This window comes from Doryrhamphus excisus, linkage group LG5 (assembly GCF_037039965.1).
Source record: "Doryrhamphus excisus strain RoL-2023G ecotype Guam linkage group LG5, RoL_Dexc_Guam_v1.1, whole genome shotgun sequence".
Taxonomy (NCBI): domain Eukaryota; kingdom Metazoa; phylum Chordata; class Actinopteri; order Syngnathiformes; family Syngnathidae; genus Doryrhamphus; species Doryrhamphus excisus.
In genome coordinates this window covers 13,044,755-13,063,212 of record NC_136361.1, presented here as the reverse complement: position 1 = coordinate 13,063,212, position 18,458 = coordinate 13,044,755, and the positions used below count along the sequence as shown (strand labels likewise).

Sequence of the window (18,458 nt, the reverse complement as noted above, 5' to 3'; positions counted from 1 at the left end):
TAACTGCACTGAAGGACCACGCATTTTGAAAGCGACTCTCGTGAGGATAAGCGGTAGAAAACGAATGAATGAATGAATGAATGAATGAATGAATGAATGTGGCTATATTCCACTGTAACTTGGATGCATGTTCAAAATAAATGAAACCGTTATGATTGCAAAATTCACTCAGGTAAACAAACATAGCAATGTACGAGTCAGAGGATCTTAACAGTAATTATAGCGAAGATTTGAGTTTTTGAGGAGGAAGAAACATTTGGAGAAGAAATAGAGAACTTGCAAAACATTAACATAAGCCTTAAAACAAGGAGATGACGATCGGTTGCCTTAACCGATAACACAGAATGGTAAGTATAAATTACTTTGGAGTTGCTTATTGTTTTAAATAATCTGTGTGTAAAGAGGTTTTTATAGTCTGTTTGATTGCATACGCCGGCACCCCTGCCCCCCAGAGTAAATATATCGCTGTGAAATAACATGTATAATGCAATACGGCCTTGTTGCCATCATAGTGTTTAGAAGACATAATGTCTTGTTTTTTTCTTGTATACCGGCAGAATAACATCCCTTTCAAAATGCGTTTATACCATACTTTCAAGCCAAATGCTTCTTGTAAAGGTGGTCCTTCAATGCAGTTATCAGTGAAATGTGTCACAATCGAGCTTCACCCCCTTGTGATGGCTCTCCTAGTTTTCCTCTTTGCCTCTGTTCCGGTGTCCATGCCCTTACTTTGTAAACACTTCCTTTGTTGTTCCCGTCCATTTTCCTTATCCCTGCTCTTTTCACACACCTGCCTCTAATTTCTTAATCTCTATTTAGTTCAGTTGTGTGCTCGTTCTGTTGCGGCTTCATTGTCTTTGGTTTGGCTTGTTTGGTAGTTGCCGTCTGTTATCCTGCTGCTGCCATTATCGCATTAAACTCAGCGTTTTATATGCACTTTTGGTCCTGTTCATTCATTCATTCATTTTTTACCGCTTTTCCTCACGAGGGTCGCGGGGGTGCTGGAGCCTATCCCAGCTGTCTTCGGGTGAGAGGCGGGGTACACCCTAGACTGGTGGCCAGCCAATCACAGGGCACATATAGACAAACAACCATTCACACTCACATTCATACCTATGGACAATTTTGGAGTCGCCAATTAACCTAGCATGTTTTTGGAATGTGGGAGGAAACTGGAGTACCCGGAGAAAACCCACGCATCCACGGGGAGAACATGCAAACTCCACACAGAGATGGCCGAGGGTGGAATTGAACCCTGGTTTCCTCGCTGTGAGGTCTGTGCGCTAACCACTCGACCGCCATGCCGCCCCCAATGTAAAACATAATCACAAGTAATATATAACATATTTAAGCAAAGTTGATGAACCATGTCAAGGACCCTTTAATGGGACTTGAAATGTCTGCCATTAGCCCTGCTTGGTAAATTTCTTAGTGTTGATTGCTCTACTTTAGGATAAAGCTGCACTGGAATTGGTCTTTATGCACAATCAACAAGTGCATGTCGACACACACTTAGTGTGTGTGTGTGTCTGTGTGTCTGTGTGCGTGTGTGTTGCAGCCAATTGTTGAAAAGCTGCTGCGAGGTGGAGCTTCTTCTCAGGCGGACTCATCCAAGTCAGCAGCCCGGCCAGCAGCGCTCAGCAGCGGCAGTTAGGAGGCAGTCGGGACGTGAGGAGGGAAGGAGGAACAACACTGGGATTGTTACAGTCTAGGATTCTGTTTGGAGACCATGAGTACCAAGATGAAGTGTATGTTCTTCATGTGGCTTTTTGCCGCCGCTGTCATCGCCAAGTCTCCGAGACTCAAATTTGTGGTGCACGGTAAGCACTGATGCTTTGTCGTTTTTTTTTCGTTTTTTTTAACCCCCAACATATTATTATGTTCACTTTACATATGTTTTATTATCACATTGCATCCAAGGCAACCTGATGGATGTATTGTACATTTGCTATCAATACCGAACGGTAGGGGGTACAGCTGGGGTACATCTGGACTGGCCGTTAAAATGGCCCCTCCCCCCCTCGCTGCTGAGGTAGTGAATTAAATTAATTAAATTGTCGCAAGAGGACGCACGTACATTTTTAGTGTTCTGACTTCATTTGACGCTAATCATCATTTGTGTGACTTGGTACAGGTTGAATTTGGGCCGAACCTGCAGAGACAGGCTGGCGTTTTTAGATGCTGTCACTCTCTGTCACACACACAAACGCGCACACACACACGATTAAGGAGTCTCAACACACGCGCGCACACACGCTGCACTTTTCGTGCACTGTGAAATACGGCCGTGTGGAGGCTGAGCATCCCCGCCGTCTGTGCAGGGCTGCAATGCGGGACGAGGCGGCTGCAGCCCATGAAAGGCATACAACACATCAGCGTGTCCGTGTGGTGCATGTATTTGCAAGGAGACATTGGGGGTGGGGTGCTTTAAGAGGAAAATGGGATTGTGTGGAAAATTCCCAGCCCACTCATCATTATTTATTCTACTCACACTTTTTACACCTCAAACATTCTGTTTAATGTATGCAGTCGATGGGGTTTGGGGGTGGAGGGGTGTGTGTATGTTATCTGTATGTCCCCCCCCACACACACACTCAATAATGAACAAATGTGGCACAAAATGTACAAGATGACAACAGTCATTGTTATGCAGTGCACGCACACACACACCGCGCAGACAAAATTCACAGTGTCCTCAAGTCCTCATCGCGTAAACCGTCCTCGTTTGATCCGTCTGACCACCTGAAGATGTCCTGTAGGGTTCTAAGAAGTCTTTCATGTAATCTTGGAAGCTTTTTAAATGGCTGACGTCACCGCTTCGCTGTCTTGGAGATATGAAGTCTCAAGTACGACAGAGGCAGCGGGTACAGATTACTACCATATGACAGGGTGCTACCCGTGAAAATAAAGTCATATCCTGGTTGGAGAAGCAGGCAGAACAACATTACTTAGGCCTTATTGTTTTTTTTAAAAAGGAAAACTGCACTTTTTGGCCTTGGGGGAAATTTGCCCATCATGGACAATCCCGATGAGACATGATCAAACACACACGTTTTTGTCTTTTATGTGCATTCTACAGATATAAAAACAGCTAAAAAAGAGACAGGTAATTAATGCACACAATGGGACACACCTATTTCACCTAGAAACACCTCAAAATACATACAATGTTTTATCATTATATAAACATGCTCTAACGATGTAGTACCAGGCACATTCCTGACAACATGTAATACTTGTAGTATTTAGCAATTTTGTGGTAATTTGAAGCATTACTGGAACTTCCTTCCTGTGTGCATTGATTTTACATAACAACATAGAAACAAACACTACAACTAGCATTAACTTTTCCAAACTCAAAAATAAAAACCCAGCAGTCAGCCGCTCCAATATTCAGTGTTAGCTTTTGGTAGTAGCCTGAGGCATGTGTGTGGTGAAGCTAGTCACTAGCCGGCGTGGTGTGCTGAGGTGTCACTACATGAATAATGTAGTTCTTTGGCGTAACAGTGTTAATAACAATAATAACAATGAATTAATATGCAGGTCACATTATGTAAATGATGCGGTGTTGGCGGTTTTTGGAGATCTTTTTCCTAAGCCTTTATAGGCGGTTATAGGTGTCCCATTACACGCATTCTTATCTGCTTCTTTTTAGCTGTTTTTATATCTCTACAATGTACAGAAAAGAGAAAAACTTGTGTTCATGTCTCACATAATGGTGGTGGATGATGGGCAAAATTCTTTGCAGTTTTCCTTTAAAACAGAAAACGAATACAAATTTAGCAAACTAATACTAATATTAATTACTTGTAGTAACAGTCATTATTTAGCCTGTTAGTATTTAGCCTAATAAAGGCCAACATGCACCCCTGCTGATCTTTTTTTTTGCTCCTTAAGTAGAAATTCACAAGACAGAAATAATTAATTGTCCATTTGCTCGCTCAGTTGTTCATGAACGATCTCATCACCTTTGCGGTTGAAGCTCTTAAAATGCTCCTTTCAAGCCTGAAGGAATTCACAACATGAATGTCTGAGTCATTACCACGTTAATAGGACCATAATGCCTCACATATGTATTACCGTACTTAAAAAAAAAAGAAGCTTCAAGCTATTTCTGCAAATATGGTGCCTCATGTAGGTAATACCTTACACCAGGAGATGGCGGACATCTGTAACCTTAATCCCAGCAATATTTGTGTGCGTGGTTTTATCCAAAGTGAAGGACTCTATAGCATTTTAACGGCCGTGTACGTGCGGCAGCAAGTCCAAGTTAAAAAATCAGCGGGAGAGTCCTCCGCAGAAAATGAACTGCTAATATATAGATAAGACCTGAGAATATAATGACCTGGATGAATAATAATATGCTTGACATATCAGGGTGATTTCATAACATGCAAATTAAATTAGTGAATTTACAACCATCACAAACTTTGGGTCATACTGATACTGATTTGATTTGATTTGATTTGATTTGATGACTGTGTTACATTAGAGGAAGGCAGTGGAAGCTTTAGTGTGATACGGCTCACTCCAAGATGTTGCATCAGTATCACGTACCTGTTCCTGTGTGTGTCTAAACAACTTTATCCTGACCCACAGAACCTTCCCGATTCCACTTTGACAAGCCTGAGAACTACATCAGCATGTACCACCAGGAGGGAAGCAACACGCTGTACGTAGGCGGCCAGGCAATGATCTACGTGCTCAACTTTAACAACAGAGGCGTACACGACCTGCAGGTACTGGCACTGTCTGTTACAGTACACACAACATGCACAGCCTACTAACATTCGAAAATGCAGAGCTGACTAGCATCCATTAATTACTCGTTTTTTGTACATGGCACACATTTTGAGAAAAATCCCCCCCAAAATCCTTTGACTGTGGCAATACGAACCATTATGGCTTGTCTTACATTATTTCCACTTGTTCACAGAGCGGATAGCCCGCCTCCATGATGCCTCCTCCGATTTTAGATCTACATTTGCAATTAAAATGACTCTGAAACCACATTGATTAATTGCAGCTTCAAAAAACACTCTGCTTCTCTCTTTCATTGCCATTGTTCGCTTGCAACGTGGGATGCTAACAAGCAAAATGGCCAGCAAGAGACGTTGCAGGATTGATGTCTATTAGCCCGTGGCACATTGTAGAAATCAAATTGAACTAAATAATAGTAATAATACGTAAACATAGGCATAATGTGATAATGTTACAACGGTTAAAGAAACAACAACAACAAAATCACAGAGCCAGCCTCCCCACCGCAGGTTGTTGCTCTGTCAAGTTGGCGGGAGTGAGGACTCATAAAATGTCTTCAAGTTTGGCAGGTCTGACAGCGTTATTAATTCGGCTATGGCAAGCTGAAGCGATAGAAGCAGCAGAGGAGTTCCATCCGCTTGTCAATCAAAAAAGGTGGACATTTACCAAAGTATTCACACCTTGCTATGAATACATCTACGTGTGACAACACTGTGGTGGGAAGAGAGGGTGGAAGCACAAAAAAATGACTGATTGAATCATCGGAAGGAAATGTAATGAGCCTTTTAGAAACGTTGGCTTGGACGACATCATAAAATAATGAACATATTGTTAAATGAATAAAGTAAATACTGAATAAATACAGTATTTCTTGGTTCTGAACCTTGAGGTAATTTTTCCCAGCAACTCATTTAAGTAGGCCTGGCACAATAACAAATCTTGCTGGTCGATATATATGTGCTATTAATTTTGACTTGAACAATTATCATTCAAAGGTAATTGTGTCATGTTATATTTGTATTGAAGTGTAGTGTACCTGTGTGAGACACTGTGAGCTACGAATTGCGGAGCGTCACCACGTCACCCACAATTCCTTCTTTTGGTGTCAAAAGAACTACACATACACACACACAAACACACAGCAACACAATAGGTGTATTAAAACAGGCAATACACCATCAACGTATAATGCAGAATATAAATCAAATACTATGTGAGCTCTAACAATGTGCTTTTCAGCCTATGTTACAAAAACTGGACAGCAAAGTACTCTGGGAAACAGGAAGTACTCCCAGCGACGCTACATTAAAGATCGTTTCTTCACACATATACACAAGTTATATAGTGTGTTTTTAAACTATCATAGAGGGTCATAATTGAGCCATGTAAAATAATGGATATGACAGACTGCACGACTTGCGTTAGTTTAGACGGTAGCCATCCACCCTGTGCTTGAATACAATACGGCACATCAGCACTGCTTGCGCATTACAAGCTGGACAACAGCGCCAGACACTGTGAACGCTCACCATTTTGCGCTGTTGCGTTTAATATTTACTCGGCCGATCAAAATCCTCAGTAAGTGGCTGTACTGCAATGGAACTGTGGCATTCTGCTGATTTAGGAACTATGACTTTTGTGCCTTCATTCATATTCGGGTCTCCTTGCTAAATACTAGCACTCGTGTAGCCCCGCTACTGGCACAACGAGTGAGAAGATGCTCACTCTTTGTGCTCTGTTCATTTCTTATAGAGCCAATGCACACAGACACATGCAGAGTGAGCCCTCTTGTCATCCAACCGTTGTGGCACAGAGAAATGAACAGATGGTGCAGACGCGCATACACTGACATGTCAATTTATTGAGGGCTCATAATTACCGACCTTAAAATCATTCGATAAATCGATATACGTATGCATTATCATGATAGGCCTACTAGATTCAAGCCACATTTGGCTGTTGGTAAGAAACTTGGCCGCCTACGTATACAATGAGAGTTCATGTCAGAGCGGTGTGGAGGATGTACTGTACAGAACAAAGAAGTTGTGGATGAGCACCAGGAGGCAACAAACGACTAAAAGTGTCGGGTTGGAGCTGTGAAGGTGTGACTGAACTAACCGCAGCACTTGCTCCTCCCACAGATCCCAGCACCCTCAGACCAGACAGCCATTGACACCTGCAAGGCCAAGGCAGCACCACTTGAGGTAGAAGCTCACTGTCCACTCAGAGCATCTTCATCAACATCACCCTGTTTGCATCACCACCATCATCATCATCATCATCACAATCATCATCCAGCATGAGGTTTGTGCCACATTTTGCTTATTGCCAAAACCTTTCACAACTAAAGACATAAACATTAAGACTGAAATGAGAGGAAATTACCGAAATGATGTAATTGCCTCAAAGCCAACAGCTGCAATCCAATCACTCTCAAATTAATGGCGTCCGCCAAGGAGGAGATGTTATCAGCATGGTTTTATGTGTGCAATTTTCTGTGTACGGTTGTTGATTTGTCATGAGAGGCAGGTATTCTGCTGAGGATGTTCCTATTAATTTTGCAGAGAATCCACACAATGTAAGAAGAAACTCTCGGAACACCTATAAATACCTTTTCAATGAGCAAATATTACAAATGCATCACTTAAAACCTGTTTGATCAGAAGCTGTATCATTACTCCAAGTTTCATATGCAGATGATCAAATTGAAAGCAATGTAAAAATATGTTAATGACAAAAAATGATCTTAATCTTCAGAAAGTGCCAAATATTAAAGCATATCATATCACATCTCCACATCACTGGATCCAATGAATTCTTCATGATCGGTGTCAATTCTGAACAACTCTGCTAACATCTACGTTTGTTTGTTTTTCGCAGTTGTGTTGCAGTTAATGTTTGACTTATTTTTTTCCAGGGGTAGCCTAAAGGTGCAGCATATACTGTAGTTGTTGCAAGCCCAGGGCGCCCTCTTGCAGCAGTTGACAGTAATATTCACTTCTTGGTTCATGTCAGTCAGCATGAATTAACACGTCAAATTTTTTTTACATTTTGTCCAACTATAAGTTGCAGGGCCAGCCAAACTATGATCAAAACTATTCACTAACGTGAATAATGCAGCATCCCCTATTTTAGAATTAGGTTTTTTGATGAGATTTTGCTGCAAAAACACATTAAAGCCAAAAATGCATCCAGATGATTCACTTTGTTGTAACGTTATCCATGCAAAAGCTGGATCTTCTCATCATTGTATAAGCTGACGGCGTGGGCGTCGCATGACCCATGACAAACATGGCAGCAGGTTCAGAGAACAACAACTTACTAGAACAAACTTGTAGGAGCAGAAATGAACAATCCAGACCAGGAGCAAACTGGCACTGCTCCAGAGGTTCTTTGAGAAGAAGAGCCTTTGAGAATCTTTATCTTCAAAATGTGTGATCTTTAAGATCATGACCCCCAGCAGCTCAGTCCAGCAACATGGTAGTGCTAAACGCGGCTTTAAATAAGGTCATTGTGGTCTTTGTACAACACTTCATCTGGCTCTGCCTGACAAAGTATTTCTTTGAAGACTAAACGCAAACGTTCCATAACCACTCAAAGACCTCCACCACGGCTTAAAGGGGACTTATTATGCTCATTTATGGACCTTTGTATTGTGAACTCCTAGAGAGTAGCTACACACAATAACCCGAACAGAAAGCTTTCTAGATCTTCCACAGTCCGCACCTATTCCAGCTGTATTTCCTTGTTTTTTCCAAAACTGTTTTAATTCCACCGATGGGCTGCCTCCCTTCTGCTGCGATTGGTCCCACTCAGCTTGTACAGCTAAAAGCTTCTCCCGCTTGTACCCAAGCAGACCCATATAAGGAGATTACTAGTTGGACGGAAGGTGACTTTTCACAAGGCTCACCATGAAGTCACAGTGAACCGGTGTTTGAAAAAAAACAGAGAACGTTCTCAAACGTTCAGAGCCATCTCGAACCTTTTTCAGGGCTCACTCCCAAATGCACAAAGCTCATTATATGTAACTTTGGCATCAATTAACACAATAGTACAACATTTTAACAACCTTTATAGGTCAGAAAAGTGGAAAAAGCATGAGGTCCCCTTTAAACAATCCTACCGGTCACTCATTTACATCCTACATAAGAACACACGACAATCTGATTTGATGGATTTAAGTTTCGATTTAAGTCGTGATTTGTGTCCATTGGTGCATCCTTGCTCTTCATTGACTGCCAAGTCCTCGTCTCACTGGTGTCGTCTCTCTGTCTTGCAGCTGGAGTGTGATAATTTCATCACAGTCCTTGAGAAAGTCAACGACACCTTCATTGTATGTGGAACAAACGCTGGGAGTCCTCGCTGCTGGATGCTAGTAAGAGCGGCACAATTGTTGATTGGTCTTTAAAATGCACAGCTGAAGAAATTTCTCTTCTTCTCTTCTTCGGCAGGTTAATGACACAGTGCTGACTGACGTACAGGGGGTCGGACAGATAGCGTCGCCCTCCGACATCTCCCCACCTTACCCTTCGCAGCGGTCCATCAGCCTGCCCGCAGGTGAGAGAGTGTGCATTTCATCAGCACTAATGGTAGCCACGTTGTCCTCCGCCATATTGTTTGTGTCAGCATGCATCACATGAACAAGACCCAGCTCGTATAACATTACTGTCTTCCAATAGAGGGCCTCTGAAGCCAATAAATAACAGATATTCTTCATCAGTCGCCCAAGGCCACCACATCGTATTTTTGGTTCCTTGTTTGTCCCTTTAAGGCCCAGCGCTCCGAGCTCAGTCATTTTCCCAAGTCATTAAGTAAAAAGAAATGTACGGAAATGAAAGCAACCTTCTGTGATGGCGCCACAAAGCGTTTGTTAAACCATCTGAACACAGAGGGACTCTTTCATGCAGATGAAGGAGTTTGCACTGCAGTATACTTGGAGAGACAGAGATTGATGGTTTGGAGTGTTTTTGCTTAGCTTGAGCGGGGTTCTAATAATGACCTCCTGATTAAGATGTTACTGTTGTGAATAGTGATGACTCGGCATTGTGGAGCCTGACGGAGCTAAACAACCAAGTGCTGACCGGTTTCATTCACACTCACTCAGGTAGTGACCACAGTGTTTTACATGTGTGTCACGACATGAGAGAGACGAGACATGAGATTGGGTTGACAAATATTTTAACATCATTCATTCATTTTCTAGCGCTTGTCCTCACAAGGGTTGCGGGGGTGCTGGAGCCTATCCCAGCTGTCCTTGGGCGAGAGGCGGGTTACACCCTGGACTGGTCGCCAGCCAATCACAGGGCACATATAGACAAACAACCATTCACACTCACATTCATACCTATGGACAATTTGGAGTCGCCAATTAACCTAGCATGTTTTTGGAATGTGGGAGGAAACCGGAGTCCCTAGAGAAAACCCATGCATGCAGGGGGAGAACATGCAAACTCTGTACAGAGATGGCCGAGGGTGGAATTGAACTCGGGTCTCCTGGCTGTGATTTTAACATCATGTTTAGTAAAAAAAAATAATAAACTAAAAAATATTTGACAATATAATGCAATCTAATTATTTCATTTCTATGTAACGTCTGCGCACTGTGTGTATGCTACCAGCCTCACCTCCACCCACTGAGACAAAGAGACTGAATGACTGACAAAAGGGCTCACTCGGTTCATGCCATTGTTCTATGGAACAAGCGTGCCATGGTGCTGAAACCAATGCACTGTGAACCTTCTTCCTGCCAGTATGGAGGTGGGAGACGAGGAAAACAGACAATATATTGAGGCTGGCAAAATATTTGACTTCATTTTTATTAATTGCGTGATTAGTTGATTAATTTATCACTGGCCTCATGCACAGGAGTTTTTTTAGAACAAGAAATTTTGTCATATTTTAATCTTGCAAGATCTTGTGATACTCCTTGTGTTTTCCATACAGTTATTTATTTATGCAGGCCCACCACTGATTAATTTGGACCACCATATGTTAATCAATTTGATGCAACCTGTTAAGATTTCTGCCTGTTTTTTTATGGGGAGACTCTTCTTTTTAAATCATTTACTTTGAAAGTGGGACTTCCGCTTCCACTCGGTAGTGCTATTCTTTTGGCTGCTTTCCATGATCTATGGGTACAGAAACCATTGCTGATGTCAGTTTTTTTATGCTTTAAGAGAAATATTTGAAGCATGAATGGTGTCTCCTAGTCCATTTGATGACTTTGTGTTCTCTGATCGGAACCGCGGAGTAGCCAATAATTCCATACACCAGTTTCAGAGCATAATATTCAAAATGACCTGTTAACTGTTCTCATAAACACATGAGGCGAGTGGGAGGGAGGGATCCATAAAAACGACATTTGCATGCGTCATGCAAATTAGATAATGACATCATCATCTAAAAATAAATACCATGTTGCTACAGGTAAGACACGTAAGAGCGTATAGCACACCTACAGAATACGTCTAACAGCGTCCTTGACATGGAGCAGATAAACTAGTGATTGAACAGGAACGATGTCATAATTACTCTCTGCATAAACCAAGCATTGAGGTTTAATGACAATCACTATGGAGACGGTGCACAAAGGAGGATGAGGAGTGTTGGTGGCTGTCAGCCTCCAGCCTTCATGTTGGCTCTGCTCCTCATCCTCATCTTCATCCCCATCCTCTTCATCTTTGAGTGTTTAGCCTCCTGGGCTTCTGCATTTATTCTGTGTTTAATGTTCCGTCTGCATCCTCATCTCCTTCCCTGCCTCCGTCAATCCTCCTCCTCTATCACACTCAAGTGTGGCCTTTTCTTACCTTCTATCAACCGACCATTCTCTTACTCCACTCAGATGGGAGTCTGTACTCCGCCATGTCGTCAGTGGGAGGTCATGCTGGTTCTATCCGCCGTACGTTTGGATCCCAGAAGCTCCTGAAGACAGAGAACATTTGGCTGCTGAGTAAGTGGGAGGTGTCAGGCAACAAATGATGAATGCAAAGATATGCTTTGGCTCCATCCCTCAACACAATTCGAAAACAGTCAAAATCATCAATTCAATGCTTGGGACTTTCATAGGTCCAAATCATCCATAAAATGTTTCCTGCCAGAACCAAAACTTCCACTTATGGTTTCCTCTGCACCTCATCTTTACATTCTACCACTCAGATCCACAGTTTGCTGGAGCTGCAATCATCCCATCTTCCCTTAAGTACAAGGAGGAGATCTATTTCTTTTTCAGTGAGTTCAACAAGACGGCCCGAGTGGACGAAGAGCCGTACAGGGCCCGCATCGGCCGGATCTGCACGGTAACAACAGAGAGCAATCAGGATTCTCTGTCACATGATTTCATTTTATCACCAGAACTGACCTTCACACATCCATCATCTTGATTCACAGGTGGACGAGGGTGGGATCAAGGCCCTACTGGCAGATTCGTGGACCACCTTCATGAAAGCACGGGTCATGTGCGGTGCCGGAAACACTCAGCAGCAGTATAACAACATGAAGCAGGCGGTGGTTCTGACTGCTCAGGACAAGCGGGCCGGTGTCATGTATGGCCTGTTTTCCAACGCATGGTGAGCCGGAACATCATGAGACCTTCATGAGAGGACGAGTGGCACAAACATCTCACGTGTTTGATCATCTGTCAGTTAAACAGTCAATTAATCTTCTGGATTTTTTTTTCCAGGGGAAGAACTGTGATTTGTGCCTACTCCATAGAAGACATTGACCAGGCCTTCTCCACGTCTAAACTGAAGGGCTACAGCAGTTCGTTCATTGGCAGTCGCCCCGGAATGGTAAGAAGTCCCAATAAGCACGCCAAAAAGATTCGCCATTCTGATTCTAATCTATTGTTTGTTCGTTTAGTGTGGGCGGAGAAATTCCACGGCAGGAGGTCACAACGACATTAAAAACCTGGGTGTGATTCGATACCACCCAGAAATTGAGGACGTGATCCGGCCCGTAGGCGTGGCTCCGCTTGACCTGCCGACAGATGACCAAATCACGCATACGGTGGCAGACATCGTCCTCGCTGTCAACGATGAGCACTACAGCGTCCTTTACCTCGGAACAGGTAACGCTTCAGTTGAGTCTTTGGGCGAACAAATGGAATTAACTGGAATTTGCGATCTTGAATTTTTCTGTCTAACTCCCAAATACACATTTCACAACTGGTTTCATGTTTTGACAATAGCACAAAGTAAATGGTTGAAGACTAGTTTAGTAGGAAAACGGTCTAAATTCATCCATAGTGCTTTTTCATTTCATTTCAGCAGTGGAAAAGGAGAAACATTTACTAAAGGGCAAGTAGTCAAAAAATGAATGCATTTCTTTTCATATTTAATTCCAACATACGCACTCTCATATTCCGTTTCTAAGTGATCAAACATGCATGCTGAGGCGCTGCCATTGCTGAGAGAAGGTCCTCCAAAAATTGCCTCGCGCCTGAGGGAGATTACCATGGCAACCATCACAAGTCATATGTGTGCACGACTGTCTCGCCGCACTCATATTCACAAGAAGATGTCACATTTATCAGCATAGAGTCTTTGCCAGTGTCGTCAGTCCAATGTTAGGGATTAGGTGGAAGCTAAAAATAGCAGACAGAAAACAATTTAGCAAGAACAATGTGATGGCCTCTTGCTCGGGGCGGAATGAAGTGTGGAAGCAACAGGAGGGACAGGACAGAGGATGACAGTGATGGCCTAAAAAAGAAAGTGGAGCACATTCACGTCTGAAGGAGGACGACAGTGCTCTCTGGTTGCCTTCTTGACTCTTAACTCTTTCTTGTCAGCTCACAGTCAATATCAGTGACTGCTTCTTTGACAGTGCTTCCGGAATGTTCCCTTCTATAAGGACAGTGCAGCAGATTGTGACTGCAGGAAACAATAAAGCAACACCCAGCCACATGGGTAACAACAGGAGTCAATAGAAGTAGGAATCTACTGGTGTCCTTCAAGGTCCAATCTCCATCAAGTGCCCTACACAGCTGATTATTGCACTCCTAGGTAACTGCTGTACCTTGGCCAGGTGAGAAAACTTCAGGTTTCTTAGCGAGCTGTAAAATTGAAGCATCTCCGGTAAAAAAAAAAAAAAGCAGAACCGCAGAGGGTGAGAATTGACACAGACATCGCACCATCTGAGTGACAAAAGTAGCAAGTTTCAATTTGCTTCACTGCAAGTGACATGGAAGGACCGAGCTGCTCGAAGGACCTTTCATACATTTCTCTCAGAAGAAATGAACTGGAGGTTGGGGAATGACTACAAGATAACTCCGAGCTGGAATACGACTTGTCTTTTCTCCAACAGCAAAAGGCGATACAGTAAAAGATTGTGCGCGCTCAGCAACTGAAGTTCTGCAATGTCACCCGTTTTCACCTCAGTGTCGTGCTGCTAACATGGTGCCGATCCACCGCCTTGATAGAAGAGCTCAAAATAGACCCGCTCAATGGATAAACTGGATGGAATATGACATTTTATCTTTAACTAAAGAATGACAAAAGCTTGAAGTTTGAGAAGAAAGCAGGACAACTGCTGTAAGAACTCCGCAGCATCAGGAAATGATGAAAGGCGTCATTGCCACAAAGTATATGACGGACCACAACAATATTCCTTTGGGGATCTGGGATCTGCAAGAGGAAAATCGATTGATGTAAAAAGCAGATCTGAATCACAGCCTACAAATTCAAATTTTTTATTGTGGTCATAAGTAACTATGCCGTCTCGATAGTGAAGGTCCAAAATGGCTACCCCCTCAGATCAGCTCATACATCATGACACAAAACAGTTACTTATCCTATGATGTCCAACCCTGGAAAAATGCAGCATTTGAAGAGACATAAACCATGTCCCATCAGCCCTTATTAAATGTGCCTTTTCCCAACAGAACAAGGAAAAGTCCTCAAAGTTCTTCACAGCAGCGAGGGTGTCTTCATCATCTCTCAGTACTCCATGTTTCGTAACGAGGGGCCCGTCCTCAACATGGCCATCGACCCACAAAAGGTATGCAGAATATCGGTAGCAATGTCCAGTGTCCATAAACTATTTGGCTTATGGATTAGGGAATTAATAATTCATATGGCTCTAGAGATGGATGAGGTTACTCGGTATTCCATTATAGATTTTCCCAAACCTTTATTAGGTCACCTATATTACAGCTAAGAAACAGACAGCTCTTCCCGTGATTGGCTCATCCTGTCCAGACGTGGATGCATCTCGTAAATGAGGTTGCCGTTATGCCCTAGGGACACTTGTACGTTGCCACGGCGATGGAGGTCCAGCGACTCCCACTGGCCGACTGCGGTCGCTATGGCAACACATGCAGAGAGTGCATCCTCTCCAGAGACCCATATTGCGGCTGGGACAAGACCAGGAGGAGATGCATCGCCATCCCGCCAGGATACAACGTCACGTCTGGGTATGATGGCACACTAGATGGCGCTGCTCATTGCCTATAAGTCCATTTTGGATGTCTAATAATCACATTTATGGAACACTTTGCTGTTACGAAACCTTTCTGTTGCTCTCCCAAGAGAGGATAAGTTCGTACTTTGTACATTTTGACCTTGTTCAACATGGATATGCAACACTTAATGTCTTCTTTAGAACAACTGTGTATAGAGTATATATGAAAAATACACATGGGAATAATCGCATCTGCATGTTTTCTATCTTAAGTACACTTGCAGGCTCCTAATTCATTCCTGAGAGGGTTTACGAGTAATTTATCCTGTTTTTCTTTCTCCTAACAGAACACTCGTTCAGAATCTGGACCAATCCAACTCGTCAGTTTGTGGGGAAGCTGCTGGTGAGCCCTTATCTGCTCTCTGCTGCTCTCTGTATCTTAATGAAAACAGCAGTCACAAGATGATTATCACTTAATTGCAGAGTCCAAAAACCCACAGGCTGATATTTTCCTCACATGGAGGCTTAACCCTGATTCAGAGCCCAAAAGCCACTATCACCCTTCTCATCTGAGTCCTTCTCATTACCTTTATTTCTTGACTGAATTTTTTTAATAATAACCAGTTCTAGTGTCACAAGCAACTTGTTCGGTTCTCTTACTGGATGTTTTGTAACTGTGCGGTACATCGGCACCATCGTATTTCTACACATTCGTCCATTTTACAGCTTAACACCCCATTTTACTAATGTTTAGTCCTTATATTTTATCATGATGCATTATGGTTGCCGTGATTGACGTGATTGACCATTTGTTTATGTGGCAATGACGCTTATTTACTTACGTCTATTATTCAACACATTCATTTTACTATGCCTGTAAAGTCTATTCAGAGCACAGCAATTAAGGAAGTCTTTATGAATTGTAGACAATTGTTAACGCTAAAGGGAAAGAATGTTGTTTCTGTTTTTAGGTGATAAGTAATGAAAAAAAAGCAATTAGCTTAAGCTCCCTAGGTGTTTAGCTGCCAGTCGGTTGAGCCACCATGTATATCACCTCTGCTGAAACACTGCATGTACCTCTAAAAGGAGGTCGTGTTCTTCCTCAAAGGTTGAGATGGCGATTCCAGCTAACGTGACCTTTTGAAATGTTTCAGTGGTCTCCTCAAGGCAGCTGTCAGGACTTGAGTCAGTAAATGGCCGTAGAAACAATGAAACAAGTAGATATCTTTGACTGTCTTTCAACAGCCCTGAAGCTGCGCCGCACCTCCCCCAGAGAAGTGGTGGTGCAGTCCAACACCTCCGTCTTTCTACCGTGTCCCGTGCGCTCCTTCCTCGCCACGTACCGCTGGGAGAAGGACAACTGTGTCAAGAACTACCCCTGTCTCTTCTCTGGTGACTTCTGTGTCCTGGGACCGGTGGTGGACACGCCCCTTAAGGAGGGCATTTTCCGCTGCATGGCCACGGAGGACGGATTCAAGGTGGAGGTCATCTCCTTCAAGCTCGTGAACCACGGCGGGCTCCTGGCCGCCTCCTTTGCCTCCACCTTGGGGCTGTCACTCCTGCTTGCCATGGCCACTCTTTGGCTTCATTAACTGCAGCTAATGCTAATGCTAACCACGTACCCTTAATGACAGGAAATTGAGTAGAGGTTTGGTTCACAGAGAATTCAAGTCTTAAAGTCAGCAAAATAACAAAATAAGTATCCAAAAAAGTGAAAATTTGGCCTAAATTTGGCTCTAAGAGCTTCAAACTTCAGTAGAACACCTGAAGATCTTTGTGAACCTTCCCTCTCTAACTGTAAAAGCTAAACATATCCTAAGGGTTAGGCAAAAAACACCAATACCAGGCCGATTCTTTATGACCGTTTCTTTAACTATTTTGACTAGATTGTGCTTCTTTGTGGATATGTCGAGCTTTAATACTGCTCTTACGTCTTGCATCACTCCATCTCATTAGTCGTTTGAAAACATGTCTGGTATTGAGATTTTCAAAGCCTTAACACTTCTGGGACATCAACTCCTAAGCACAAGTTTGCAGTTCCTGCAGAATACTGCGCATTCTGTTCGACTCATCGCTAACAGTCGCGCAGGTGAGGTTGGGCAACATTGCTAGGAGGAAGTGAGAATTTTTTTTTTTGACAGGAAGTAGGAGAATGAGTCAGAGCCTATTCCTGACCATCACTGTGTCTCAGCACGTCCTCCTCAGACAAGGCAGTTTCTTGCATCTCTTTAACATCAGACATTACACCTTGTTAACAGCTTTAGCTTTCTACATGCCGTCACCATCTGTCCTCCTTCTAAAAGGTCAAACACGTCAACTGCAGCACCTTTGGAAAGTTAGCTGGACCAGAAAGCAGCAAATTAAGACTGCCCTTTTATGAGCCTTGCTTAGAATCTTTGGTAAATGTCAGTTTGGGTCAGCGTTGAGGCAAGAAAAACTGGTGTGGACCAAGCATCATAACGACGGTATGTTACTAGTAGAACGCCACAGAACGCAAAGCAAATAGCATCAAACGCTGCATAAAGTTGTGAACAAGGTGTCTCATTAATAAGTTCAACCAAGCCATGCAGACATTAGCGCACGGGCAGACAAGAAAAAAAAAAATGCTTGTATTTTGGTTTGTGATGTTCTGTATTTAATTGCTGCCAGTGCTGATTTCTACCATTGCTGCCTCTCTATGTGACGATTTGTCTTGATGGTTTGGATTTTTAATGCCATACTTAGAATGTGATATGTACCCATGTTTTCTAACCAAGTCTCAAAGCTGTGATACAAACTAACTTGTCAGATCACGTTTCAACAGTATTCACAACCGACTGTCTCCCTTAATTTATATTTAGGTTCAAAAACGTCAACATAATCTTTTCTGCGGATTCCAGAGAAAACCGAAGACTCTGTAGCGTTGACCTGTGTAGCTGATTAGCGTGTTCTCCAGAGCTCCGGCATGATCATTCAGTAATGTGACATCAATCTGGAAGTGTCAGGCTGTCCACTGTGGCCCACATATCATTAATAGCTAATTAGGATCCAGCTCATTGTGGTCCTGTTAGATTTTACGAGCAGTAAGGAGCTGAAAGGCAAGCGTTGCTGGTTGCAGATCTGCTTGCTTTCTGCAAGGCGATAACACAGACAAGCGGATACAAACAACAAGAAAGATGTCAAAATCAAAGCTGATTTGAGCCAACATCTTCCTTCCTTGTCAACAATGCATGCACACTACAGCAGCCAGTAAACCATCGTATTAACCGCCATCTTACCACTAGGACTTGCCGCCTTCTTGCCTATAGCTAACTTCATATACA

At 43.0% G+C, this 18,458-nt stretch overlaps 2 protein-coding genes across 2 annotated transcripts in view; one reads left to right on the top strand and one right to left on the bottom strand.

Moving 5' to 3' along the window:
* Positions 1-18,458, bottom strand: part of ctsk (cathepsin K) — a 66,768-nt gene that overhangs the window by 35,194 nt on the left and 13,116 nt on the right. Inside the window, exon 2 of the mRNA XM_058052784.2 lies at positions 11,568-11,682. The gene's annotated coding sequence lies outside the window, so the exon portion shown is untranslated. The remainder of the gene's footprint in view (positions 1-11,567; positions 11,683-18,458) is intronic.
* Positions 1,575-18,006, top strand: LOC131105059 (semaphorin-7A). The gene is made up of 14 exons (XM_058052781.2): positions 1,575-1,820; positions 4,600-4,739; positions 6,903-6,965; positions 9,041-9,136; positions 9,213-9,318; positions 11,603-11,710; positions 11,917-12,056; positions 12,148-12,326; positions 12,440-12,548; positions 12,619-12,826; positions 14,639-14,754; positions 14,997-15,169; positions 15,504-15,559; positions 16,402-18,006. The coding sequence occupies exons 1-14, from the start codon at positions 1,730-1,732 to the stop codon at positions 16,746-16,748; spliced, it is 1,932 nt and encodes a 643-aa protein (XP_057908764.1). The 5' UTR covers positions 1,575-1,729; the 3' UTR covers positions 16,749-18,006.

Coding starts and splice junctions, on each gene's coding strand:
- LOC131105059 (XM_058052781.2), top strand. CDS start 1,730: ATGAGTACCAAGATGAAGTGTATGTTCTTCATGTGGCTTTTTGCCGCC. Junction 12,327..12,439: donor GGCCTGTTTTCCAACGCATG/GTGAGCCGGAAC, acceptor TTTTTTTTCCAG/GGGAAGAACTGTGATTTGTG. Junction 12,827..14,638: donor CGTCCTTTACCTCGGAACAG/GTAACGCTTCAG, acceptor TTTTCCCAACAG/AACAAGGAAAAGTCCTCAAA.